Genomic DNA, 27529 nt, shown 5'->3' on the forward strand with positions numbered 1-27529 from the left:
GGAGTGGGACATGAAAGACAGTCTTCAGCATGGTCAAGGGAACAGCTGAGCTGTTTCTGAAAGTGGAACAGAAATGTGCCAGGCAGCCAGGGCTGGGAAAGTCTTCAAAGGCTGAGGCAGGCAGGTAGGAAGATACCAAGACAGCCCAGCTTGGTGACTGATGGTGTGCTTGGAAGTGGGGAGCTCTGGGGACGAGGCCATTTAATAAAGAAAAGAAAAGAGCAGAAAATGGCCTTGGTATTGAGCTCAGCACCATGGGATGTGGCTCTTCTTTTCCTGGATCTCTTAGCCAGCTGGGCAGTACTTATTGGCCGTTCACACCACGTTCAGGGTGTTACCAAGTCCAAGCTTGTACTGCTCGCCGCGTGACAGGACAATAAATAGAGAGGCAAGTTGTTGGGACAAGGAATAGCGCCTTTATTCAGAAAATCAGCAGACTGAGGAGATGGTGGACTAGCGTCCCAAAGAACCATCTTCCTGGAGTTAGAATTCAGGCTTCCTTTATACTAAAAGGGGAGGGGGTAAAGTCCTGGTTACGTCAGACTCCAGAGGGGATGTGTTAATTTATTCCTTCCCGCAGCCATTCACAGGTGGGCCTAGTCAGGAGGTTTCCTGTGAGCTAAACAAAGGTATTTTACCTCAACACTCCTCACATGGGAGGCAGGGTACCCAGAGACAGCCATTATGTATCATTTAGGCTTGCAGGCAACATCCCTTTAGTGATTAACTTGTAGCAAAAGCAAGAGAACACAAAGGTTAAAGTAAAAGTAACAGAGTCAATGTGGAGTCAGATGGGTTGTTCCCTATTACAAGGGTTCTGTCCCTGGAATGGACACACAGGTGGAAAGGGTTACGCCTGGCCCCTCATCCACTATGGGCAGGACGAGAGACAGGAAAGCAAGGTGAGCTGCAGGTGCAGAGACAGGCACTGAGTGTAGAAGGGGGCTGGGCGGCCAGCAGGCACGGGTCTCTATGTCCAGGCCAGGCCATGACTGGGGCGGCAGCAGAGGTCAAGGCCTTGACGGGTACAGTGTGTCTAAGGCAATGACAAGAAATAAGGAGGGCAGGGCTTCCCTGGTGGCGCAGTGGTTGAGAGTCCGCCAGCCGACGCAGGGGACGCGGGTTCGTGCCCCGGTCCGGGAAGATCCCACGTGCCGTGGAGCGGCTGGGCCCGTGAGCCACGGCCGCTGTGCCTGCGCGTCCGGAGCCTGTGCTCCGCAACGGGAGAGGAAGGGCCTTGCGTGCCAGAGGGAGGAGTATGGACTTTATCACGTAGGCACTCAGGAACCACAAAGAACTGTAAGAAGTGAGCATCCCAGCCAGGTCTGCTTTAAAAGGGCACCTCAGGTGCCGTGTGGAGGATGGGGCTGTGGATGGGAAATGCCGGAGGCAGGAGACTCCATTCTTAGAGTCCAGGAGAGAGCAGGCCAGGCCAGGGCAGGGGGAGAGTGGAGCGGGTTCCAGGAAGCACTAAGGATGCTGTGGAGACAGAGGGAGAGGAGGGGTTGGCGTTTATTCAGATGTTTCCTGCTTGGGTCACTGACAGATGGTGGTGACATTCGAGGAGACAGGGCATGTGGATTTGGGGTGAGGGAAAAATGGTCGTGTCAGTGTGAGGTACCTGCGGGTCATCCTGGAGGGTGAACAGGTGATAGCTGGATCTGTGTGTCTGGAAGTGAGAAGAACATTCCAGCTGGAGGTGCACATCTGAGAGTTAGTGGCTGTGGACTTTCTCAAGTAGCGGGATAATTTCAGAATAAAATATCCAGACTAAGGAATCACAACAGTACAATCATTTTTTTTGGTACGAGTTCCAAATAAGAAAATAGTTAAGCCAGAAAATCCAATCGTGCCTATTCCTAGAATTGGGTAACCGCTGTATCTTTGCACATTGTTCATTGAACTGTCTGTGGCTTCTTGCCAGCCCTCAATGAGATTTTTATATTTCTTAATTATTCAATTACTACCCATAAGTAGGAGTTTGAAATCAAACCCAGACTGCTTCATAATAGAGTATTCTCTTCAGTCATGAGTACAGAAAAGGAAATTGTCCCTATTGGGAAGCCAGGATGGTAGAACGGAGGAAGTGTAAGTCTCTAGTCCCGGCTCTGTCCTGGGTTCAAGTTCTGGCTTTGCCATGCCCTAGCCGTGTGAGCTTGGGCATGTCACTTCTTTGGGGTCAGTTCTCTGGTTTGTACATTGAGAATAGTAATAATACACCCCCCCCCCTGCAGGTTGCTATAAGTCTAAAGGAGAGGAGAATTTGCAAGGGAAAGCAGTCTGTGTGCTGTAAAGCCCGCTCTAAATGTCGGTTCTGTCGTTAACTCCTTGTGTGCTGCAGGTCTCAGCAGCTTGGGAAGCCGTTAGCCTCAAAGGAAGAGCCTTCGGAGGGTGATGTGGCCAGTGCCTTGGCAGGCGGCGCCAGTCCCGAAGGCCATCTGCCCTCCATCTGCCTCAAGCAGGTGTTCCCCAAGTATGCAAAGCAGTTCAACTACCTGCGCCTGGTGGACAGGATGGCAAACCTGTTTATCCGGTTCCTGGGTATCAAGGGGACAATGAAGTTGGGACCAACAGGCTTTCGGACGTTCATAAGGTCAGTGAGACCACCTCCTCTGGCTCAGGATTCCGGCAGGGTGGAGACCAGCCCCACGTCTGGCTGGTCCCGTCTCTCTGACTGCGCCTGGGAGAGCCTGTGATGCCAGATCACGGCCCCACTTGGGGTTGGATTGGCCCAGCAGCTGGCAGCGGGCCTGGCACACGGTAGCCTCTTGTTTGTTGAAGGAATTAATGAATGTTATGGATGTGACAGTGTTCACAACATTATGCCTGTGGTTAGAAAACAATTCTGCGCCACCTGGAGCTAGGTCCTTATTCATACATGAATAATTGCCCCTTGGACTCAGACAGACCCCGTGCTTCTAAAACTGGGATGATGTTCTCCCAGTGGTACGTGGCTGCGTGCTGAGCTTTTCTGAAGCCACAGCAGAGAAACAAGCCATATCTGCCAAAGTGTCCATTTCAGGAGAGAAAAGTGAAATAATTCAGTTGATAAATAATTTAATACATTTGTTCTAATATAAAAATAATGTGGTTATATTATAGAGTATAAGGCAAAATTTGCATGAATTTTAAAGATAAAACATGAGACAAAGGAATTGTGGTTTTGCCACAGCCTATAAAATAAGCCATTGCCACTTAATCTCCTGAGATTTTTCATTAACTCGCCTCTGCCCTCTGGGATACTTTGGGGCAGTACAGGAGCACTTACTAGCTGTGTGACCTTGGGTAAGTTAAGGACAGTCTCTGAACGTCGGTGGCCCTCTAAAATGGAGATGAAGCTATCAATACCCAAGGATTGTATGTTATACACCTCAGAGGAACTACCTGCCAGCATCCCTTGTTGCTATTGTTTTTCCCATCATTGGTTTTAATATTTCTATCTGGCAACACAAAGTCACCCTAGGGGTTCATAGTTTTTTTCATGAAAGCAAATAATTAGAAGTCTTGAACTGGAAACCATTTGTCATATGCTTTTCTGCCTATGACAGATTTTATCACATAAATCATAAATTTATAAAATTCATAAATGAATTTTTTATAAATTCTAACTCGAGTGCTCTGATACTCCTGATAGGACGGCATGAAGAAGTATCAGCAGGAATTTTTGCCATCTCAGTAAACCTGAAGTCATGTTTGCACCGTGATTTTGAGAGGGGCTTTGTGTTAGTTTCAGGGGAAAAGAAAACCCCATGGAAAGAGCACAAGCTTTGGGGTTTGGCTTCGGAGCCAAGCACATTACTTAACAGCTGTGTGGCTTTGGGCAAATTCCTTATCTTCTCTGAGTCTCACTTCCCTCATCTGTAAAATAGGAATAATCTCTCCCACCTTGCAGGATTGTTATGAGGTTGGGACATAATACATCATAAAGGATCTGGCCCACTGCCTAGTTTACGGGAGCTGTTTGTGAAATGGGAGACATTTGTTATGATTTCCACGAGGCAGAGGGAATTTTCAAGAAAGTCAACAGGTACATGTTATTTCCCTGAGAAGACTACCTAACGTGATACCCTCTGACTCATTTAAGAATTGCATTTGACTTGTAGGAATAGATACCCATCTATAAATGGTTTAAAGAGTAAAATTAATCTTTTTCTCATATAACAGGAAGTTTGGCAGTGAGGCTTCTAGGGCTGGTTAATGACTCCACAATGTGATCAACTCCCCAGTTTCTGTCTTTGTGCTTACCCACCCTGAGCATGTGCTTCAAGCTTCAGGGTTGCCTTGTGGTCATAAGATGGCTGCTCAAAATCCAGCCATTGTGGTCAAGTTCCAGGCAGGAAAAAGGAAGAAGGAAGGAAGAGCAAAAGACGTTGGTTAGATGCTTCCTTTTAACTCCTAATACAATTCTACTAAAATGTAAGAGAGAGGGAGAGATTTGAGAAAAAAAAAATTACATATCACAAGAATCACAATCTCTTTTGCCTGAGGATGGGGTGGGGGAAGGGTGCAGGCAGGAAGGATAAACAAGCCAGTGGGTGGGGTCTAGAAGGATGAGGCGGGCGGGGCTGTGGCAAAAAGAAAGGGTGTTGCCGGGCTAGTATTACCGAAGCTTTTGATTTTTCAAGAGAAGCTAGAAATATTGATTTTTATGTAAAATATCAATGCATGTATATACTGAATGTTGGCGATTCAGAAAATAATTCTGGGTTCAATCAAAGCATGGCGGCCCATAGAGTCCACCGGAGTGTTGTTACCTCTGGTGTGAGAGGCTGAGGTACATATTAAGAGGACTGGTATGTTCATATACAATCTTGAAAAGAAAATTCCTGAAAAGAATTGAGACTGGTTCTAGCAAAGAAGATTCTTAAAATGCACTCAGGCTGAAACTGGATGATGTCAAAAATATTGCTACAAATCTGTCTCTGTGTGAGAGGCCTTATGATTTTTCCACCCCTTTGTTCTCTATAATTCAGAGTGTTTGCATGAAAAACCCATCTTTGTGAGTTAGCGACTATTAGGTCCTGCAGCCGTCATTCCCAACCTGTGGCTGAGTACTGTTAGTGGGAGCGATGGTGACCGTGACAAGTGACAGTGTCTTCAGGGAGGGAAGAGGCAGCCGGATCTGAAGGACCCAGACTGTGAGCCCCTCTCCCCTCCCCCCCGTACCCACCCAGCAAGTGTCCTGAGTAATTAAGGATGCAGGAAGAAATGGAGAAAACATTGCACAACTGTTAAAAGATTTCTCCTTTTAAATTGTACCAAGACATCCCAACAGCAACTTTGTTCTAAAAGATGATCTTCTCTGCTTTCACATTTATATCTGAATGTGTTCCGTCTTGCCAGCTAAATTTAACAGCATGCGTTTTCTCTTGCTAACAACTATTCTCTCTCTGCTTTCCACTTCAGTTTAAATTTCGCTTCATTATGAATTAATAATATTTATGCCATATGTGAAATCAAACCAAGTGCTCTTCTCTGGGGCACTGTGCCAGAGACATATTTGCTGGCTAGAGACCCTCCCTTCTGAGCTCCCACGCAAACGGCAGAAGTTGAACTTGACTTTCGTCTGTCCTACCCACTCTTTCTCTCCAAGTTCCTTGAAGAGAACTGGAGGGAACAAAATAATAAACATTCCGATTGAATTTATTTTCAGTGACCATCTCTCATAATGTGCTGCATAGATCAGCAGTTTTAGGAGTGAATTATGCTAATGCCAGTCTGGCCATATTCTATTTTTCTTTTCCACCAAGAAATGAGAAATAATGAACTGTCAGCCTCTCATCTAGATTTAACTCTATCTAACCAGCTTGTCGTGTCATTTCCTCAGGAGGCATATAACAGTAGCACGTATTACCATGAATTAAGCACCTCTTTTCTCTCTCTCTTTTTTTTTTAATTCATAATAATTGCCGAGGTGTGGAGACATCTCTTTCTCTGAGAAATAGAAATTATCTGCTTCTTCAGTTTGACAGCTTTCTCGAGGGAAATGCATTTTCGTTATTTTCCTTCCATCGGATTCTTAATTTGGGAGGATTTCTATGTAATTCACTAAGAACCCGTTTTCTGAACGTATCCTACATCAGAATTTGACATCAACTGGCACATGCTGCATTTTCCATTTCCGCAGCCTGAAGATTAAACGGTTTGCCAAAACCGGGGTTTATTTCTAGAAAATGGAGGCAGCTTCTCCACACCTCGAGTGTTTGCTTCAGGCTGGGCCATTCCGCTTGGAGATCCCCACTCATGTCCTTTATGGTTTCTAATCCTGGTCTCCTTCTAAATTAGAGAACGGTTTTCTCTTTTTCCTTTTTTTCCCCCTTCCACTCCCTTTTCCCATAAGGAGATACTAATATGCTTCATAATGGGTAGCTGTGGGGTGTCATTCTCTTAGAATGTTCTGGAATGGAAGTGTCAGGGACCCTGCCTCCCCCTCTGTCATTAACTCTTCAGTGACTTTGAAACTTCCCCTGTTCTGTGATGATCTCTTTCCAGTAATATCACGAGATTTTTCTGCCTGGGATATCAATAGCCTTTAAAAATAGAAACATTATCAACCCAAGTTGGCTTTCCCTCCCTCCACAGATGTTTAGAGAGTGGGTTGTTTTTTTTTTCTTTTTTAAACAAATATTGATTATTTGTTAGCTTTCACCTTACAGAAACCTCTCCAGGAAAAATAAGCTTCTTTTCTTTCACAGAGAAGGATGAACACAAAAGAAATTCTATAAACAGGATTTTATGGAGTGGAAAAAGTTGGTTTCTAAATTTCCCATGAGATGTCACTAGTTGTTGAGAGAAAATGGGAATGATAATTTCAAATCTCTCTAATCTTAGGCTCCTAATGAACTTGAATGATTTGTGATTCTCTCCATCCCACGTGCCCATATTCTTTTGATTCTGAAAACAAACAAACAAGACAAAAACCTTTCTTTAAACTGGTTCTACATCATGGAGGAAGGCTGGGAGCTGTCATATGTGCCAGGCACCGAGCTAGTCCTTAAAATAGCTTTATAAGGCGAGTCGCCTTATCTTCATACAAATAAGGACATTTCGATTGCAGAGAATGTCAACGACCTACTCAAGGTCACGTAGCAGAGTCAAGAGTCAAACTCATGTGCCTTTGACTCCAAAGCTCATTTTTTCCATGTACGTTTCTAGCCTATCCTTTCTGCGGAATCTTTCTGGCTTCTCGTGTTGCCATATTTCTTGGCTTTTTCTTCCACTGGAGAATTTATCCCATCACTAGTCAGTCATTTGAAGAACTGCATCCCAGAGCGTAAGGGAAAACTGTTCAAACGACAAAGAGCTACCAAGGCCTCATGTTTTTACCCCAGATTCTGAGATCATTTCTACCCGCCGAGAGCCGCATCCAAGACTGATCTGGACCCCAGCGTCACTTACCGGGCCCAGAATACCACTTACACGTAGTGCACACAAAGCAAATTCTATATTGAGTGGGTGGATGGATGAAAAGTTCATTCCAAAATCTTAACCCTTGGAGACATTCCCTGTTTGAGTCCATTAAGGATGTTTGGTGAGTACGGGGGTAAACGTAGGAAAACCTGTCTCCAAGTGACCCTGCTGTCTTACCCCCTAAGCTTCCCAACAGGGCCTCTCTAGAGGCTCCAGACTCTCTGGGTTACCTGAGACTTTGTCTCTTGAATCTTGGGTTCTTCCTGAAGCTCTGGGCTGGGCCACCTCACCATTTCTCCCCCAAAGTTCCCAAGTCCACTACTCTATCCTCCAGGGGAGGCCTGGATGTGAATCCCAGCTGTGTGATCTTGGGCAAGCCATGTCCCTTCTCTTGAGTCTCAGCTTACCCATCATGGAAATGGGCCTAAGAACACCTCCCTCATAAAGTGGTTATAAAGATCCAGAGACCTAAATGGGCAGGAAAGGGCCTGGCATACAGATGGTGCCCAAGAAGTGCCTACAGAATCAAAATTCTTTTCAAGCATTTCCTGTCTAGGGCAGCCAGCACAGATCCCTCCTTCCCCGGCCCCAGGAGCAAATGTTACCATCGACGGTGTTTGCAGGTATCACTAGGGAGGGTAAGTTACTTTTGGAGAAGGGATAAATGGAGAATCCTTTTTGGTAAATTATGACTCCTACTAAAGGTTTGACACTTCTAATTTCTACCTGTCAGGAAAAAAAATAACTATATACCAGTGGTCAGTTTGGTTTCCCTTTTTATACTCCATTAACCCACAGAGCAAGGTAGGCAGAACCCCTGTCTTGTGGGGAGCAAGTGGTCCAGAGGACATGGATATACGATAATTAGAGAAAACCCGTAGCCGCTCCTTATGAAGCTTTGGAAATGAACAGTGCCGGTTGTTAGAATATACCTTGGGAGAGCCTGGAGCGGGTCCCCAGCAGGACCCAATAGAGACAGCCATCCCAGTGACGGGCGACATCAAAAGCTCTGCATCCACTGACATGTTGCTACTGAGGCTCAGTAACTGTGTGCTGATGTGCTTTGAAGTCTGCCGGCCGTGACTTGTGATTGAAATACAGAGCCGGAGCCCAGGAGGAAGCAGGATGTGAATTGACGGCCTGAGGAATACAGGCCGGGAAGAAAGGAAAGGAGGGAGGGAGGGAGGGAGGATGCTGTCATATAAGGAGCATCAGCCTCGTCCAGGCACCGTGCTGGGCACACGTGGGCACGTGTCAGGGGTGTGCATGGGTTTGGGGAGGGGCCTCTGGAATGCCCAAATCCTGCTTGCCAATCAAACCCCGACCGCTCGGGTTCCTAAGGGAGCTGTTCACGCAAGGGATGATGACGAATGGGAAACCAAATAGCTGGGGCGACGGACGTGGACACATTTGGAAAGTTGAAAGCAGCATGCAGTGTCGTTCAGCCAAGCAGACAGCTGGCCCCAGGGTCTAGCTTTCGGGATTCCCAGGGCAAATCCAGCCTGTCTTGGGACTCGCCTCCCCGGCAGGATCTGGCTCAGGAGGGAAGTGCCTCTGGCCCAGCTGAGGGCTGCCTGCATTCTGAACAGAGAGCCTAAATTCTTTTATCCAGACACTCTGATTAGCAAGCCCCATTTCTCCAGAACAGACAGGGCCTTCACTGAAAGGTCAGCCTCAGGCAGCCTCTGAAGGGGCCTAGGTGGTTGTAGCTCTGAGAGGAAGAGGGAAGGTAGAGAGAGATCAGGAAGGGAACCAGCAGTTGTCATGGCCCAACCAGGTGCCAGGGCCTGTTCACAACAGCCGTGTGGGCGGGTGCTATTATCTTCATTGGAGAGACCAGCAAATAGAGGCACCGAAGATTTAAGTAAATGGTCCACAGCCATCCAGCTAGAAAAAGCAGCAGGGCCAGGATTTCAGTCCCGGTCTGTCTGAGGCCCAAATCGTGCTCTTTTCAGTGTGCCTTTCCATCTTTCCAGACCACTGTGACTGTAATAAAGACTGCCTGTTTTATAGGTCAGGAAACTGAGGCTCAAGAAGGGGAAATAGTTTAATCAGAGCCATCTGCTTCTAAGTGGTAGAGCCAGGTTCAACTCAAGACTTGCCATCCTAAAGTCCCTCCTCCTCCCAGCCCTTTAGAGCCCTATTACAGGAACCCACAGCATCTGACCTCAACTCACATTTTCAGCCTCCTCTCCCATGGTTCCCTGCCATTCACCCTTCACTAGTTCCAGCTGTGGGGAGGGAGGGCCTTCCAGGCGGGGAACACAGCCCGGGCAAAGGCACAGAAGCCGGATAGGACAGGACGGGTCGGATCCGGCAGTGACGTGTCCTTTCCTGTCTTCTGCAGGAACTGCAAGCTCAGCAGCAGCAGCTTGTCCATGGCCGCCGTGGACATCCTCTACATTGACATCACGAGGAGATGGAACTCCATGACCATGGTCCACCAGGATTCAGGTACCTGATGACTGGCCTCTGCCGTGTCCTGTGGGAGGACAGAGAGGGGTGGGTGGTACATTATCTGTTTCTTCTTGTTAAGGGTCAAGGTGGGGGAAGGAGGAAGGTCATCCCATTGTTACCAAACCAAACTTGGGTCTGTTCGCCTGCGTGTGGTAAAGCCAGTCTACTGACTCAGAGTTGTGGCGAAGGAAAGGGCAGCGTTTATTGCAGGGCCAAGGAGTCCGGGCAGCTCAAAAGGCCCGAGCTCCCCATTGGCTTTCAGGGAAAGGTTTTTAAAGACAGGGTGATGGAGAGGGCTGTGGGGTGTGTGATCAGCTCGTGGACATTCTTCTGATGGGTTGGTGGTGAGGTAATCAATCGGGAGTCAACATCATCAAACTTCTGGTTGCAACCCGTCTGGGGTCTACGTGCTTGTGGGCAGCATGCAGTTAACTTCTTCCACCTGGCGGGGGCTTTAGTATCTGCAAAACAGCTCAAAGGCCGTGGCTCTGAATGTTACCTATAGCCCTTGAGGAGGAAATAAAGGTCCTTGACTTTGTTTAATGGCTAAACTATTATTATTTTGTTTTGCTTGACTGTTTTCCTTTGTTTCTGCATTTTCTCACTTCTCTGATTAAATTTATTCTTTGGAACTTGGGGAAGGCCTAGGAAGCTAAAGTTTTTCTACAAACAGAAAGCAGGTGGAGGACAGGGGGTGGAGGGGTAGGGTCTGTCCTGGGAAGGCTCGCTTACACTACCAGCTCCAGACATCACTGGAGGGATGGAGCTGAGTTTGAACTCAGGAGCGCTGTCCTGACTTCTGCTCCCAAGGCTGTGCCCACCCAAATCCTAATTCCACTGCTGGAATCCCTTGCCTAAAGCTTTGATTCCATTTATGTTGGAAACAGTCACTTATTCGTTGGTTGGTTCATCCCTCGCCGCACATTTCCTGGGCATAAGCGGGGCCAGGGCCCGGATAGACTGGAGTGAACAGCACTTGGTTCAGGCCCAGGAGGAACTGGCTCTAGAGTTGGGAGGCAGATGAGAACTTAGCAGTAGCAAGTGCGATGCGTGCTAGGATGGAGGGAAGCACAGCAGAGAGGAGTTCCTGAGCAAAGGGGGGCCCAAGGAAGACTTCCCGCAGAAGCCGAGTGGGATCAGCCGAGGGACAGGGTGGCACACACCCCCTCCTTCAGGGCTGTTTGCCTGGTCTAGGCAGAGACACACGTGAAAGGCTCAGGTCACCCCAAGTAGCCTGGAGGGTCTGCAGCAAAGAGGGAAAGGAGAAAAGGCAGAGATGGGGTTGCAGGAGCTGTCGTGGCCTTGAACGCCACGCAAAAGAGCTTGATCTTGATCCCCTAGATCACGTGGGGCCGGTGAAGGATTCGGTAAGAAGAATCCACCTTCGGTGGAAGAATTTCTGATCTTTTTCCTCCCAGAGGGGGTTTTTCTAAAAAGCCATAATAACCATACCTGACATTTGTTCAGCTCATCACAAAATTACAGCGGGCTCTCATGCATATTTCCTCATTAAACGTCTCTGCTGTGAACCAGTGCAGTAGGTATTAACGTTCGCATTTCACAGCCGAGTGAACTGCAGCTCAGGTGATGGCAAGGGGGCCACCCTCCACTCGGCTGCCTCCTTGCAAAAAGGACACACAAAGAGGGGGCGCCTCGGGGAGCAGTTTTCTCCTGCGATAGGGTGGCAAGCACCTGAAATCAGGGGGGTTGGGAGACCCAGCCTAGAACCGACGATGCCACTTCCTATGATGTAAGCGCGAGAAGCCATTTCACCTCGTCCTGTCCATTTCCTCCTCCGTAAAGGGTGCCAGCAACACCAGCTCTCCGGGGTGCCCTGTGTCGGAGGGTCTGAGAGCCTGTGGGGCCCTCGTGGACAGTTCATCTTATCAGTGGGCTCCCCTTGGGGAGAACCCTGCCCTGCACCCCGGGTCTGCCCTGGGCTAGAGCTCCCTGACCCCAAGGACCAGCAGCCCTTCCTGCAGGTGCCAGGACTTGGGCATCGTTTGCTAAGTGGTTTCACGTTTGATAATGAGGCTTCCAGCTGCCGGTCTTGGGTGTTTCCTACATGCAGAGCACACTGCCTGGCTAGACTCCTCCCAGAGGTAGGCACGATTATCTCTTTCATACAGAGAAGGACATTGAGGCTCAGAGGCACGGCTGGTGGGTAAGGCTTGCTTTCACACCGAGCTGCCACCCTCCCCTGCCGGTTGCTTCCTCCTGCTCTTGGTCCCAAAGTAAGATGACCGTCCAGCTCCCTACTGCTCCCCTTTCTTAAATTCAAAAGCAAAACTCAGGGGATGCTGATACTCACTGATTCGACAAGGCGGGAGCTCCTATCACGTCTCCGCCGTCGGAGCTCCCTTCCATCCTTCCCTGGCAACCAGGAGAGGCTGGAGATGGAACGTCTTAGAAGTAGGCAGATGAATTATCGTCTCCAGGACGGAGGACGCTCATGTGACAGTTGAGCCGCCTGCTCTCCGCTGACGCCTTCAGAAAGTGAAGACGTGCGTGCTCTGTGAGCCGAACGCGGGGCGTCGTTGCAGGAGCCTGTGCAGGCGGCCCGATGAGGGGGCAGGGGCGGCAGTGGAATTGTTAAATATTGAAATTGATCAGGAGTAGCGGCAGGCAGATATTTATCATGTTTTATTGCTTCAAACTAGCATTACCATCTGGCCTCATTGTTAATTCTGAGTAGCTTTTCGTGTTTTGTTTGCCTTTTTTTTTTGAAGGTTAAGCTTTTATTTTTTTATTTTTTATTTTCTTTAACATCTTTATTTGAGTATAACTGTTTTACAATAGTGTGTTAGTTTCTCCTTTGCAACAAAGTGAATCAGCTATACATATACATATGTTCCCATATCTCTTCCCTCTGGTGTCACCCTCCCTCCCACCCTCCCTATCCCACCCCTCTAGGTGGTCACATGTTTGCCTCTCAAATTGCTCCCCAGCAGCGGAATCCACAGGGGCTGCCCACGGTACAGGCTCGGGTGAGGTTTTCTGGGGGTCTGCAGCATCTCTCTGTCTGCTGACCAAGCTAAGGAGATGAGAAAAATACTTATTTTTAGAACATACAGATGTGCAGATCTGGGATCTTCCAGGCCTTTCCACCCTGCCTCAGCCCCTGAATGTGTAGAATAACAGTCCTTGGTAGTCACTGCAGTTTTGAGAGCACCTCCAATGTACAAATATCACTGCTAATTCTCACACCAGCCCTTCGAGGTGGGTGATCAGATCCCATTTTACAGAGCAGGATTCTGAGGTTTCCAAGAGCAAAAGTGACTTGTCTGAAATCCCAAAGCCATGGGTAGCAGAAGCTGCATCTGCACTCAAGCCTCCAGCCTCCTGGCCCAGGACGCTGCCCCCAGCCCAGGACCACACCGAGCGGGCTTGTTCATCTGAGTGACGGGGAGGGGATGGGGGCTCGTGAGGCAGGGAGGTGAGAGGTCGGTTCACAGAGCACAAGGGAGGCAGAACTGGAGCGGGAGGTGGTGCCTCGTCCACGCACCTGCCTCCCTTCCTCCTTGGAGCTTATACTCCTCTCCTCCTGTTTCCATCACTCCTGAAAGGAAATAATAGCGTCCAGGGTGGGGGGTCGAATAGGCAGTGAGGGCTGGGCATTGAAGCCAGGAATGAGAAGGCTGGCTGTGCCCGTGGGCTCAGGGGCCACTGCTGACTTAGCTGGTGCAGGCCGGGGCCCAGATGCCTCCTGAGAAAGCTGCTCGAGCACCTCTGATTCTCAAGGAGAAGGAGTTTCTGAAGGCAGCCGCGTGCTCAGGACCATTCAGGAAGCTACTGGATGTCAGAAGAAGTAAAGGCCTGGTCGGAGGTGTGAGTCCATGGGAGCTGGGCCATCTTTACCCGCCCTAGAGCTGCTGTGGGGCTGGCAAGAAAGAAGTCAGAAGAGGGGCAGACCATGCGCTCTCAGTCTCAAAGGGCACACACTCATTCGTTCATTCAACAGACAGGTAATGAATGTGTTACCAGGTATTGGGCCCTACTGGAATATAAAGAGAAATTATTTTACAGACCCTATGCTCAAGGAAGAAAAAAAAATAATAGAGATTATGTACTGAACATTTACTACATGACAGAAATCAAAGATGCTTGTTATGAATTGCTTCATCTAACTCTCACGCAGCCCTGTGAGGTAAGGCTGGCTATTCCCATTTGACAGATGAGAAAGCTGAGGCTCAAAGGGGTGAATTTAAGCAAGCGTGTCAAGTCTTTCAGTGGGGAGCCTGGGACCTGAACCAAGAACAGCCTGCCTTCAGAGCTCATCCTTGGCCCTTCCATTCCACCCAGCGTCTCCAGCCACACAAATAAAAAGCATGCGCAGTTGACAGTTGTAACGGAGGGTGGCCAGAGCTCCCATGGGGGACGCAACAAAGGAGGGAGCCATGCGGGTGAGGAGAGAACACGAGCAAAGCACTTAGCATGGCGGGCGACCCAGAAAAGGTGCTCGCTACTCGTTCTGTATCCCCGAGGGCCCGGCACGTCGACCAGAGCGCACAAAAGCATCTCACTGGGTGCCCAGTGGATGTTCGATGAGCAGACGAATGCCAGTATAAAAAATGTCCCCCGTCCCCAAAGCAGGGCCTTCTGAGTGTGAGAACCGTGGCTTATACTAGCGGTGGTCTATAGGGGTCTCCCCCTGCTTTCCTATTGTCCAGTGTAAAATGCCAGTCCATTTGAATAGGACCATCACCCCGACCCAAACCCCAGTGTGTCCAAGAGCTGATGCACCTTTCCTTTCTGGAAGCCGGCCCAGACCTTCCTTCCGCCCTAATGAGACTTTGGTGCCACCCACCAAGGGGCTTAACCAGATTCCCGACGCTCAAGGCCCTTAAGAACCTTTATTTCACCTGCATGAGGAGACCCTGCTGCTGAAATGGAGAAGAAAAAGTGGTGTTTAAAAAGACTAGAGACGAAAAAAAAAAAACCACAGTAAGAAAAAGCATACATATTATGAAATCTAAATCTCAGACCATCCTTTTAAATAGGCTCGTTATTGATTGCTTTTTTAAATTGGACCTCAGGTGCACAGAACTGGGTTAGTCATAATCCTTGGTTCGTGAGACACTTCCATCCTGGTCCACGCATAGCCTGCTCTATTTAGTTAGCTTTCTGAATTCGTTATTTTTTTTTTTTTTTTTTTTTTTTTTTGCGGTATGCGGGCCTCTCACTGTTGTGGCCTCTCCCGTTGCGGAGCACAGGCTCCGGACGCACAGGCTCAGCGGCCATGGCTCACGGGCTCAGTTGCTCCGCGGCATGTGGGATCTTCCCGGACCAGGGCACGAACCCGTGTCTCCTGCATCGGCAGGCGGATTCTCAACCACTGCGCCACCAGGGAAGCCCATGAATTCGTTATTTTTAATAATGAAATAAGCATCCACACACTCCCGTGACCCAATGCAAAAGCTGGGACTCGACGATCACACACGTTTAACACATGGCTCTCCCCCCAAACCAGCCCATTTCCCACCTCTCTCCACCTGCGGAGCCCTCAGCTGCATCCCATATGCCCATCGCTCCCTAAATAGACTGTCTTCCTCTCTTAAAATGCCAATGACTACTTAGGAGCTTGGTGGAATTTCGTAATATGCAGTCTCACACTCTGCAGCAGGCCAGTGTAATTGTCAATTGTCCTTTAAAAAAAAAAAAAGGTTTCAGTTTCCAATTCTAGAATTTCTAGCAGAGCACAGAAATCTAAAAAAGAAAAATCTATAAAAGAATTTCTAGCAGAGCACAGAAATCTGTTTGTGTTATCAGCAAACTTGGGGTGTAGTAGCCCTCTCATTGCCCAGAACCAAACGAAGAAACACATTTGTCAGTGAAGAGGCAGTTATGTTATGTAAATTGGCACTCACGAACAATTCCTTATCATTGAGACTCTGCTCTCTACTCTTCCCAGAGTGGAATTCACTTCTCTGTGGCGGGAGACTAGGACAGCATCACGATTAGGCAATTAAAGGCAGTATCATGGCATCATCTGTGAGAGACAGACATTTCACTTGCAAAGGGAACACTTGAGCCCAGCATCTAGGTGTCTGGTCCATCTAACCCACAACCCACAGCTAGGGGCTTCAGAACAGCTTTGTTCACTTCTCAGCCAGATGTTTTGCTGTTTTAAAATATAAACTAGAGGCCCTCCCAGTAAGCAATGGAAACGTGATTGCAAAGCAAGAGAGAAAATGGACTGGAGAGTCTTTGCCACCCACGTGAGCACACATGCGACACCCACGTATGCGTGTTCGGCCCACACCTTGCTTGCAGAGGAAAAATCAGGGTGGCATAGTTTAAAGTCTCATATGTGCTGTAGACTGTGGCCAAAATAAGAAACATTTCTTCCACTGCTTGAAGAACTCCTGAGCTACATGCCCGCCTTCGTGGGGCTGCCTGGGTTTGACTGGTGGTATAACCAAGGCCACCGGCTCTGGGATCAGACAAACCTGGCCTCAAATCGGAGACCCGTAAATTGCAAGCTCTGTAGTCTCCGCAGGTTTATGTAACTTCCTCGGAGCCTCCCATTCATCTTCTGAAAAGGGGAGATAATAATGGTGCCCCCTTCATAAGAACATTGATATGGCTGAAATGGGACAAAGCAGAAAGTTCTCAGAGCACGGTCTGAGTAGGAAATGCTCAGTAAACAGGGGCTTCTTCCGTTGACATCACCTGGCTCTGACTGCACCCCTCTCCCGGGACATGCTTCCTGCGCACCTACTCGTGCCAGGCGCTCTGCAGGTGCTGGGAACACACAGGAAGAAACGTCTGCCTGGAGACACTCGCAGCCCGTGGGAGGGATGGGATGTGGTGGCAGCAGGCCTTCCCTTGGAGCCGACAGAGTGCCAGGGCCTCCCCTCCTTTCCCTCCAAGACGGCCCTCACCCGCCTTTGGCCCGGGTGGCTGCTATCAACAGACCAGTGCCTGGCTGTCCCATCCTCACCGCCCTGCCTCTTTGTCCTACACAGCGCTGTTGGAGCGTTGGCTGGGAAGAGGAACCCATGTGTCCAACTCAAGGAAAGTAGGGGTGGGGGGTGGATAGTGTGGAGCTGGGGACCTTTAGCAAGAAATGCAGCACTGCCAGCTTCAGGGCTGCCGGGCCTGGAGAGTCAGGGCCAGTTTCTCTCCACGTGTGCCACGGTCTCCAAAGACCAGCTTTCCCCTCTCCTCTGCACGTCTGCTCTCACACTGTGGGTGCTCCTGCCCTTGGCTGGCCGCAGCGGCCTCCAGCCCTCCTCCTGTATCACCTCTCAACCCGGAGTCCACCATCAGCCGCCTTCAGTCGCCGGTCTCACGACTACAACCCCAGGCGAGCGAGTGAGGACCCTTCCCCCTGTGCAGCCACCCCTCCGGTCACTAGCCCCACGCTCACTCGTTCCAGCCAAGGTGGCCGGCCACTTCGGAGGACCTCCATCGGGGCCACTTGCCTCTGCCTGAAGCCCCCACCCCTCACACACCACTGCCCAGGCCCTCCTCGCAAGGCCAGGTCTCCCTTCCCACGGGCTCCTGCAGCATCCAGCCCCGCTCCTCGCCAACAGCGATCACAGTGCGAAGTAAACACCGTGGAATGAGTGTGTGGCATCCGCCCCTTGAGCTGGACCAACCTCCATGACGCCAAGCTGTTCCTGCCTTAACGAAGCCTAGCTCTGTGCCTGGCACATAGTAGGTGCTCAGCAAACGTGTGCGGGATGGACGAGGGACGGGACCCTGACGATCAGCTGACATCTGTGGGTGTCTGAGTCTCGTTACTGTCTCTCACCAAATTTCCTCAGTCGACTTATGCAAATCATCTGCCTCCTCTACTTTCCTCAGCTGGAATGAGCCCCAACTGAAATGTATGTGGTTAACAACGTACTGAAATATTTAAAAGTATTTTTACTTGGAAGGTTTAGCGAAGCCTCACTTATACATATACATGGATGGCCCCCTCCCTCCTCGGTACAGGAGGCGGGTTTCACGCGGTGCCTCGCACCGTGTCTGGCACGAGCGATGTTCTTCAGCCTTGAAATTATCTCAAAGTCAGATGGGCCTCCCTGGATGTGTGCCCTACACGCTTACAAAATAGTCAGTGTCAGAATTATTTTTAATAAAAGCAAGTGAGCCAACAGAAATGCCAGCTCGCCCTCCCCGCACAGACGCTTATCGGGGGCTGCTGCCGTGCAGGCTGCACCTTCTGTAATGACTGTCCCCTCGGCGAGTGTCGCCTGGAGACGTGTGATCACCGCCACAGCCCATTCATTGGAGCTCCTGATCTTCATCTTCCTGTGCATCACCTCCAGGGCATGGGAACAGGATCTCCGCCACTGTCTGGTCCTAACCCCCCCCCCCAAAAAAAAGAGACAAAAGGAAAAAAGTGGGATGGATTTTTTTATGCAGCTATTTCCTTTTCTTCATCCCAGATCTTACAGGAACGGTGGCAGCAGGATGCAGGGTGTGGGAAAAGCATGAGCCATGAACCAGCGAGTCAGCCAGGCTGAGTTTGGTTCCTTGCACCTCCCATCTTGGAGCCCAGGGTCGGGGGTGGGGGCACTTCAGCTCCAAGAGCCACAGTTTCCTTTAAAACGGGCCAGGGACATCCAGCTTGGTTTGTTGTAAGGCTTTAGTTTGTAAGTGTACCCCTGGCTCTTCTTTTACTTTGTTTTAACCACCGTTGTCATTCTTGACGTGTGTGCGTGCTTTCAGATTACAAAAGAGTCTTCCAATCCGCTTGTGCACTGAAAGCTCACGCTCCCCCTGAGCGTGTTCTTGTTCCCACGACCCCACTCAGGGAGGAGGAAACCGAGGCTCAGAGTGGCAAAGAGGGGTCAGGGACAGAGCAGGAACCGGTCTTTAGCCTCCATCTTGTGCAGCCTCAGGAAGTGACAACACTAATGTGTAAAGATGGAAGGACTACTGCCAATCCCCGAATATCCCCGGGCTGAGGCATCCGTAAGGTGGGCGGAGCTGTGTTTGGTAAGACCATCAGGGAGACGTGGCCAACGACGGATGCATCCTCCGCAACCCCTCCCCCCATCGGCTCCTCTACTACCAAGGAGTCAGGATACAGGGTCACACGGGCTTTACCGCTACAAAGCTCTGCACTTGACACTCCTCACAGCACCGCTATTTAGAGCTGAGGAAAGGAGAATTGGACTGGTTGGGGCCACCTCCAAAGGCACCTCAATAGTAAACAGCAGTGCTTGGACAAGGACCCACGTCTTCTAACTAAATCTTCTCCAACATGCTGCCCCTTAATGTGACTCCTGGTGATTGACACAAATATGAGCGACATTTATGGGTTTTAAAAAATTAATAGAGAATTTTTTTGGAAAAGTGTTTTTTTTAAATAAATTTATTTATTTATTTATTTGGGGCTGTGTTGGGTCTTCATTGCTGCACACGGGCTTCCTCTGGTTGTGGCGAGCGGGGCCTTCTCTTGTTGCGGAGCACAGGCTCTAGGTGCGCGGGCTTCAGTAGTTGTGGCACGTGGGCTCAGTGGTTGTGGCTCGCGGACTCTAGAGCGCAGGCTCGGTAGTTGTGGCTCACGGGCTTACTTCTTCTGCAGCATGTGGGATCTTCCTGGACCAGGGCTCGAACCCATGTCCCCTACATTAGCAGCGGATTCTTAACCACTGAGCCACCAGGGAAACCCCTTTGAAACAGTTTTAGATTTACAGAAAAATTGAGCAGATAGTACAGAGAATTCCCATATACTCCCCAAACACATACTCTTTCCTCTATAGTATCTTGCATTAGTACACGTTTGTCAGTTAATAAACAAATATTAATATATTATTATTAAAGTCCATAGTTTAAAGTTCACTCTGTGTTGTACATCCTATGTGTTTTGACAACTGCATAATGTAATGTATCCAGTACAGTACCATACAGAATGTTTTCACTGCCCTAAAAATCCCCTGTGTCCCACCTATTCATCCTCCGCCACCCTGAATCCCTGGCATCCACTGATCTTTTTACTCTCTTCATAGTTTTGCCTTTTTCTGAATGTCATATCGTTGGAATCGCACAGTATGTAGCCTTTTCAGTACTGGCTTCTTTCACTTAGCAATGTGCATTTAAAGGTCCTCCATGTCTTTTTGTGGCTTGATAGCTCATTTCTTTTTTCTGTGAGTAAAAGTCCATTGAGTGGATATGCCAGAGTTTGTTAATCCATTCACCTATTTAAGGACATCTCTGTTGCGTACAGTTTTTGACAATTATGAGTAAAGCTGCTATAAACATTTGTGTGCAGTTTTTTTGTGTGTGGACATACGTTTTCAAAATGGGCAGATACCTAGGAATGTGATTGCTGGATCGTATGGTAAGACTACGTTTAGCTTTTTAAGAAACTGCCAAACTGTCTTTCAAAATGGCTGTACCATTTCACACTCCCACCGGCAATGAATGAGAGTTCCGGTTGCTCCACATCCTTGACAACACTTAGTATTGTCAGTTTTTAAAATTTAGCCATTGTAATAGGTGTGTAGTGGTATACCACATTGTTTTAATTGGCAATTTCCTAAAGACATATGATGTTGAGCATTTTTTCATATGCTTATTTGCCATTTGTATATCTTCTTTGATGAGATGTCCAGATCTTTGCCCACTTTTTTTTCTTATTGTTGAGTTTTAAGAGTTCTTTGTATATTTTGGATACAAGTCTTTTATCATATATGTCTTTTGCAAATATTTTCTCCCAGTTTATGTGGCTTATCTTTTCATTCTCTTAACAGTGTCTGTACAGAGCAGAAATTTTTAATTTTAATAAGGTCTAACATCAATTTTTTCTTTCAGGGATTTTGCTTTTGTTGTTGTGTCTAAAACTTCATAGCCAAATCCAAGGTCCCCTAGATTTTCTCCTGTTATCTTCTACAACTTGTACAGTTTTGCACTTTACATTTATGTCTGTGATCCATTTTGGGTTAATTTTTGTGAAAGGTGCAAGCTCTGTGTCTAGATTCTTTTTTTTTCTTTCTTTTAAATATGGATATCCACTTGTTCCAACACCATTTGTTGAAAAGACTGTCCTTTCTCCATTGAATTTCCTTTGTTCCTTTGTCAAAGATCAGTTGATTATATTTGTGTGAGTCTATTTCTGGGCTCTGTATTCTGTTCCATTGATCTAGTTGTCTGTTCTTTCACTAATACTGTGTTGTTTTGATTACTGTAACTATAGTAAGTTTTGAAATTGGGTAGTGTCAGTCCTCTATGTTCTTCTTCTTTAGGATTGTGTTGGCTATTCTGGTCTTTTACCTTTCCCATATAAATTTTAGAATCAGCTGGTCAATATTCACCAAATAACTTGCTGGGATTTTAATTTGGATTTTGTTGAATCTATAGATTGAGTTGGGAAGAACTACCATCTTAACAATATTGAGTCTTCCTATTCATGAACATGAAATATCTCTCCATTTATTTAGATCTTTTATTTTTGTCATTCAGGTTTCTTAGTTTTCTTCATATGTATCTTCCATATGTTCTGTTAGATTTATACCTAAGTATTTTATTTTCTTTTACTTTACTTGGGTGCTAATATAAATGATGTTGTGTTTTTAATTTAAAATTCCAAGTGTTCATTGCTGGAATATGGGAAAGCAGTTGACTATTATATAATAATCTTGTACCCTACAATGTCGCTATAATCACTTGGTTCCAGAAGTTTGTCAATTTATTGGGATTTTCTACGTTGACAGCCGTGTCATTTGAGAATAAAGGCAGTTTTATTTCTACCTTTCCAATCTTTTGGTATACCTTTTCTTTTCTCTTCTTGTCTTGTTTTGTCTTGTCTTATTGAATTAACTAAGACTCCCAGTGCAATGTTGAACAGGAGTGGTGAGAGGGGACATCCTTGTCCTGTTCCCAATATTAGGTGGAAAGCACCTATTTTCTCAGCATTAAATATGAAGTTAGCTGTAGGGTTTTTGTAGCTATTCATCATCAAATGGACAAAGTTCCCCTCTGTTCCTAGCTTGCATAGAGTTTTAGGGTTTTTTTTTTCTTTTTTCTTTTTTGTCATGAATGAGTGTTGGATTTTGTCAAATGCCTTTCCTGCACCTATTGACATGATCATATGATTTTTCTTCTTTAGCCTATTGATGTGATAGATTACATTAATTGATTTTTGAATGTTGAGGCAGCCTTGTATATCTGGAATGAATCTCATTGGTTGTGGTATATAATTCTTCTTATACATTATTGGATTCCACTTGCTAATATTTTGTTGAGGATTTTTGCATCTATGTTTATGAGAGATATTGGTCCATAGTTTTACCTTTCTAGTAATGCCATTATCTAGTATTGGGGTAATGTTGACCTCATAAAATGAGTTAGAACACATTCCCTCTGCTTCTATATTCTGTAAGAGATTGTAGAGAATTGGCATCATTTCTTTCTTAAATGTTTAGTAGAATTTATCAGTGAAACCATCAGGGCCTATTGCTTTCTTTTTTAGAAGGTTATTAATTATTGATTTAATTTCTTTAATAGATATAAGCCTATACAGATGAGCTATTTTTCTTTGTGTGAGCTTTGTTGAATTGTGTTTTTCAAGAAATTGGTCCAGGACTTCCCTGGTGGCACAGTGGTTAAGAATCCACCTGCCAATGCAGGGGACATGAGTTCAAGTCCTGGTCTGGGAAGATCCCACATGCCGCGGAGCAACTAAGCCCGTGTGCCACAACTACTGAGCCTGTGCTCTAAAGCCTGCGAGCCACAACTACTGAGCCCACATGCCTAGAGCCCATGCTCCACAACGAGAGAAGCCACCACAGTGAGAAGCCCGCGCACCGCAACAAAGAGCAGCCCCCACTCACCACAACTTAGAGAAAGCCCACCCACAGCAATGAAGACCCAACACAGCCAAAAATAAATCAATTAATTTTTAAAAAAGAGAAATTGGTCCATTTCATCTAAGTTATCAAATTTGTGGACACAAAGTTATTCATAATATTCCTTTATTATCCTTTTAATGTCTGTGGGATCAGTAGTGATAACCCCCTTTCATTTCTTATATTAGTAATTTTAATTACTAATTAGTAGTCTAGTAATTTTCTCTCTTTTTTTCTTGCTTAGCCTGGCTAGAGGTTTATCAGTTTCATTGATCTTTTTATAGAACCAGCTTTTGGCTTAATTGATTTTCTTTAGTGCTTTCCTGTTTTTAATTTCATTGATTTGTGCTCTAGTTTTTGTTATTTCTTTTCTTCTGCTTACTTTGGATTTAATTTGCTCTTCTTTTTCTAGTTTCCTAAGATGGGAGTTTAGATAATTGATTTAAGATCTTTCATTTTGTTTAATATATGCATCCAAGACTCTAAATGTCCTTCTAAGCACTACTTTCACTGCATCCCACAAAATTCAGTAAGTTCTATTTTCATTTTCACTTATTTAAAATATTTTTAAATTTCTCTTGAGACTTATTTTTTGACCCATGTATTGTTTAGACATGTGCTATTTAATCTCCAAATATGTGGAGAATTTTCAGCTGTCTTTCTGTTATTGATCTTTAGTTTAATTTCATTGTGGTATGAGAGCATACTTTGTATGATTTCTGTTCTTTTAAATTTGTTAAGTTATGTTTTATGGCTGAGAATATAGTCTATCTTGGTAAATGTTCTGTGTGAACTGAAAATAATGTGTATTCTGCTCTTGTTGAATAAGGTATTTTATACATGTCAATTAGATCCAGTTGATTGATGGTTCTGTTCAGTTCAACTATATCCTTACCAATTTTCTGCCTGCTGGATCTGTCAATTACTTATAGAGGGGTGTTGAAATCTCCAACTATAATAGTGGATTTGTCTATTTTCCCTTGCAGTTCTATCTGTTTTACCTCACATATTTTGACACTCTGTTTTTAGCTACATACATGATAAGGATTGTTGTCTTCTTGGAGAATTGACCCCTTTATCATTAAATAATGCCCACCTTTATCCCTGATAGTTTTCTTTGTTCTGCAGTCTGCGTTGTCTGAAATTAATATAGCTACTCCAGCTTTTTTTTTTTTTTAGTGTTAGCATGATATATCTTTCAACATCCCTTTACTTTTTATCTATGTCTTTATGTTTAAAGAGGGTTTCTTGTAAACAATATATAGTTGGATTTTGCTTTTTAAAATCCACCCTAACAATCTCTGTCTTGTAATTAATGTATTTAAACCATTCACACTTAAAGTGATTATTGCTGTAGCTGGATTACTATTTACCATGTTAGTAACTGTTTTCCATTTATTTCCCTTGTTCTTTGTTTCTTTTTTTATCTTCCCCTCTTTTTCTGCCTTATCTGGTTTTAATTGAGCATTTTATATGATTTCATTTTCTCTCTTAATATATCAGTTATACTTCTTCTTTAAAAATTAGTGGTTGTCCATGACGCGGAGCGGCTGGGCCCGTGGCCTGCGCGTCCGGAGCCTGTGCTCCGCAATGGGAGAGGCCGCAACAGTGAGAGGCCCGCGTACCACAAAAAAAAAAAAATTAGTGGTTGTCCTAGAGTTTGCAATGTACTTTTTCAGCTAATAAGCCCATTTTCAAATAGTGCTATACAACTTCCCAGAGAGTGTAAGTTCCTTATAAAAGAGTACTCCCAATTCCTCCCCCCTTCCCTAATAACTTTGCTGTTACTCATTTCACTTATTCCTAAGCTATAATCACCCAACACATTGTTGCTATTATTACTTTGAACAAACAGTTATCTGTTAGATCAGCTAAGAATAAAAAAATAAAAAAGATTTATTTTACCTTCATTTATTCTTTTTCTGATGCTCTTCTTTTCTTTATGTACATCTGAGTTTCTGACCTAGATCATTTTCTTTCTCTCTGAAGAGCTTCTTTGAACATTGCTTGCAAGGCAAGTCTATGGGCAACAAGTTCCTTCAGTTTTTGTTTGAGAAAGTATTTCTCCTTCACCTTTGAAGGATAATTTCTCTGGATACAGAATTCTAGGTTTATGGGATTTTTCTTTCAACATTTAAGATATTTCACTCCTCTCTCTTCTTGCATGGTTTCTGATGAGATGCTGATGTAATTTTTTTCTTATTCCTCTATAGGTAAGGTGTTTTTCCCCTCTGGCGTCTGTCAAGGTTTTCTCTGTCTCTGGTTTTCTACAGTTTGAATATGATATGTATAGGTGTTAATTTTTTGGTATTTCTCCTGCTTGTCATTCTCTGACCTTCTTGGATCTGTGGTTTGGATGTCTCATTAATTTTGGAAAATTCTCAGCTATTATTACTTCAAATATCTCTTCTGTTCCTTTCTTTTTTCTCCTTCTGGTATCCCCATTGTATTTCAAGCCTTTTGTATTGTCCCGCTGTTCCAAGACATTCTCCTTTACTTTATTCTTTTTTTAAAAATTCAATTTATTTATACTAAAAAACAAAAACAGTTCACCCATTTCTCCCCCCTCCACGCCCCACCTTTGGCAACCACCAATTTGTTCTGTTATCTATGAACTTGGGTTGGTTTTTTAAATTTGTTTTTTGTTTTTGTTTTAGATTCCATATATAAGAGAGATGCACAGTATTTGTCTTTCTCTGTTCTGTCTTATTTCACTTAGCATAATGCCCTTGAGCTCCATCCATGTTATTGCAAATGGTACAATTTTATTCTCTTTTATTGCTGAATAATAGTCATATTACAATGTCTTTATCCAGTCATCCATCAGTGGACACTTAGGTTGTGTCTATATCTCGGCTATTGTAAATAATGCTGTAATGAACATGGGAGTGCATATATCTTTTTGAGTTAATGTTTTCATTTTCTTCAGATAAATACCCAGAAGTGGAATTGCTGGATCATATTATAGTTCTATTTTTAATCTTTTATGGAGCCTCCATACTGTTTTCCACAGTGGCTGCACCATTTTACATTCCCACCAACAGGGCACAAGGATTCCCTTTTCTCCATATTCTTGCCAACACTCATTATTTCTTATCTATTTGATAATAGCCATTCTAATAGGCATGAGGTGCTGTCTCATTGTGGTTTTGATTTGCATTTCCCTGATTATTAATGATGTTGCACATCTTTTCAGATACCTGTTGGCTTCTTTTGACAAATGTCTGTTCAGATCTTCTGCCCATTTTTAAATCAGATTCTTTGGAATTTTTTGCCATTGAGTTGTATGAGTTCTTTATATGCTTTGAATATTAGCCCCTTACCAGATATATAATTTGAAGTTATTTTCTCCCATTCAGTAGGTTGCCTTTTCATTTTGTTGGTGGTTTCCTTTGCTGTGCAAAGAAACTTTTAAATTTGATGTTCATTTCTGCTTTTGGTGTCAGATTAAAAAGCTATAGCCAAGACCTATATCAAGGAGCTTACCGCCTATGTTTTCCTCTAGGAGTTTAATGGTTTCAGGTCTTAGTTTTGAGTCTTTAATTCATTTTGAATTAACTTTTGTGTATGGTGTTAGATGGTGGTCCAGTTTCATTCTTTTGCATGTGGCTGTCCGATTTTCCCAACACCATTTCTTGAAGAAACTGTCCTTTCCCCATTGTTTATTCTCTACTCTTTTGTTGTAAATTAATTGACCATATATGTATGGGTTTATTTCTGGACTCTCTCTTCTGTTCCATTGATCTATGTGTCTGTTTTTATCCCAGCACCATCAGTTTTCACTACTATAGCTTTGTAATATAGTTTGAAATCAGGAAGTGTGATGCCCACAGCTTTGTTCTTCTTTCTCAAGATTGCTTTGGCTATTTAGAGTCTTTTTTGGTTCCATACAAATTTTAGGATTGTTTGTTCTATTTCTATGGAAAATGTCATTGGGATTTTGATACAGATTGCATTGAATCTGTATATTGCTTTGGGTAGTATGGACATTTTAACAATATTAATGATTCCAATCCATGAGTACAGAATATTTTTGCATTCATTTGTCTTCAGTTTCTTTCACTGATACCTTACAGTTTTCAATATACAGATCTTTCAACTCCTTGGTTAAATTTATTCCTGAGTATTTTATTCTTTTTGATGCAATTGTAAATGGGATTGTTTTCTTAATTTCTCTTTCTGATAGTTTGTTATTAGTGTATAGAAAGCAACAGATTGTTGTGTATTGGTTTTGTATCCTGTAACTTAAGTGAATTCATTTATTAGTTCTAGCAGTTTTTTGATGGAGTCTTTAGGGTTTTCCATATATAATATCATGTCATCTGCAAATAGTGACAATTTTACTTTTTCCTTTCCAATTTTGATTCCTTTTATTTCTTTTTCTTGACTAATTGCTCAGGATAGGACTTCCAATACTATGTTGAATTAAATTGGTAAGAGTGGACATCTTTGTCTTGCTCCTGCCCTTAGAGGAAAAGCTTTCAGCTTCTCACCATTGAGTATGATGTTAGCTGAGGGCTTGTCATATATGACCTTTATTCTGTTGAGGTATCTTCTCTCTATACCTGATTTGTTGAGAGTTTCTTTTATCATAAATGGATGTTACACTTTGTCAAATGCTTTTTCTGCATCTATTGAGATAATCATATGATTTTTAACCTTATTAATGTGGTATACAACATTGACTGATTTGCAGATGGTGAACCATCCTTTGTATTCCTGGAATAAATCTCACTCGATCATAGTGTATGATCCTTTTAATGTATTGTTGAATTCAGTTTGCTAATATTTTGTTGAGGATTTTTGCATGTTCATCAAGGGTATTGGCCTATACTTATTTTTTTCTTGTGGCATCC

At 45.0% G+C, this 27529-nt stretch overlaps 1 protein-coding gene across 8 annotated transcripts in view; it reads left to right on the forward strand.

Moving 5' to 3' along the window:
- The window catches only part of TTLL11 (tubulin tyrosine ligase like 11), a 261701-nt gene that overhangs the window by 198800 nt on the left and 35372 nt on the right, over window positions 1-27529 (forward strand). For 6 of the 8 annotated variants that reach the window (XM_067040798.1, XM_067040800.1, XM_067040797.1 and 3 more), the window contains 2 exons: window positions 2342-2593; window positions 9758-9864. In XM_067040798.1, the coding sequence (XP_066896899.1) occupies window positions 2342-2593; window positions 9758-9864 (359 nt within the window). Of the gene's footprint in view, window positions 1-2341; window positions 2594-9757; window positions 9865-27529 lie in introns of those variants that run through there. The other 2 variants (XM_067040799.1, XM_067040801.1) reach the window with 2 other exon arrangements.

This window comes from Kogia breviceps, chromosome 8 (assembly GCF_026419965.1).
Source record: "Kogia breviceps isolate mKogBre1 chromosome 8, mKogBre1 haplotype 1, whole genome shotgun sequence".
Lineage (NCBI taxonomy): Eukaryota > Metazoa > Chordata > Mammalia > Artiodactyla > Physeteridae > Kogia > Kogia breviceps.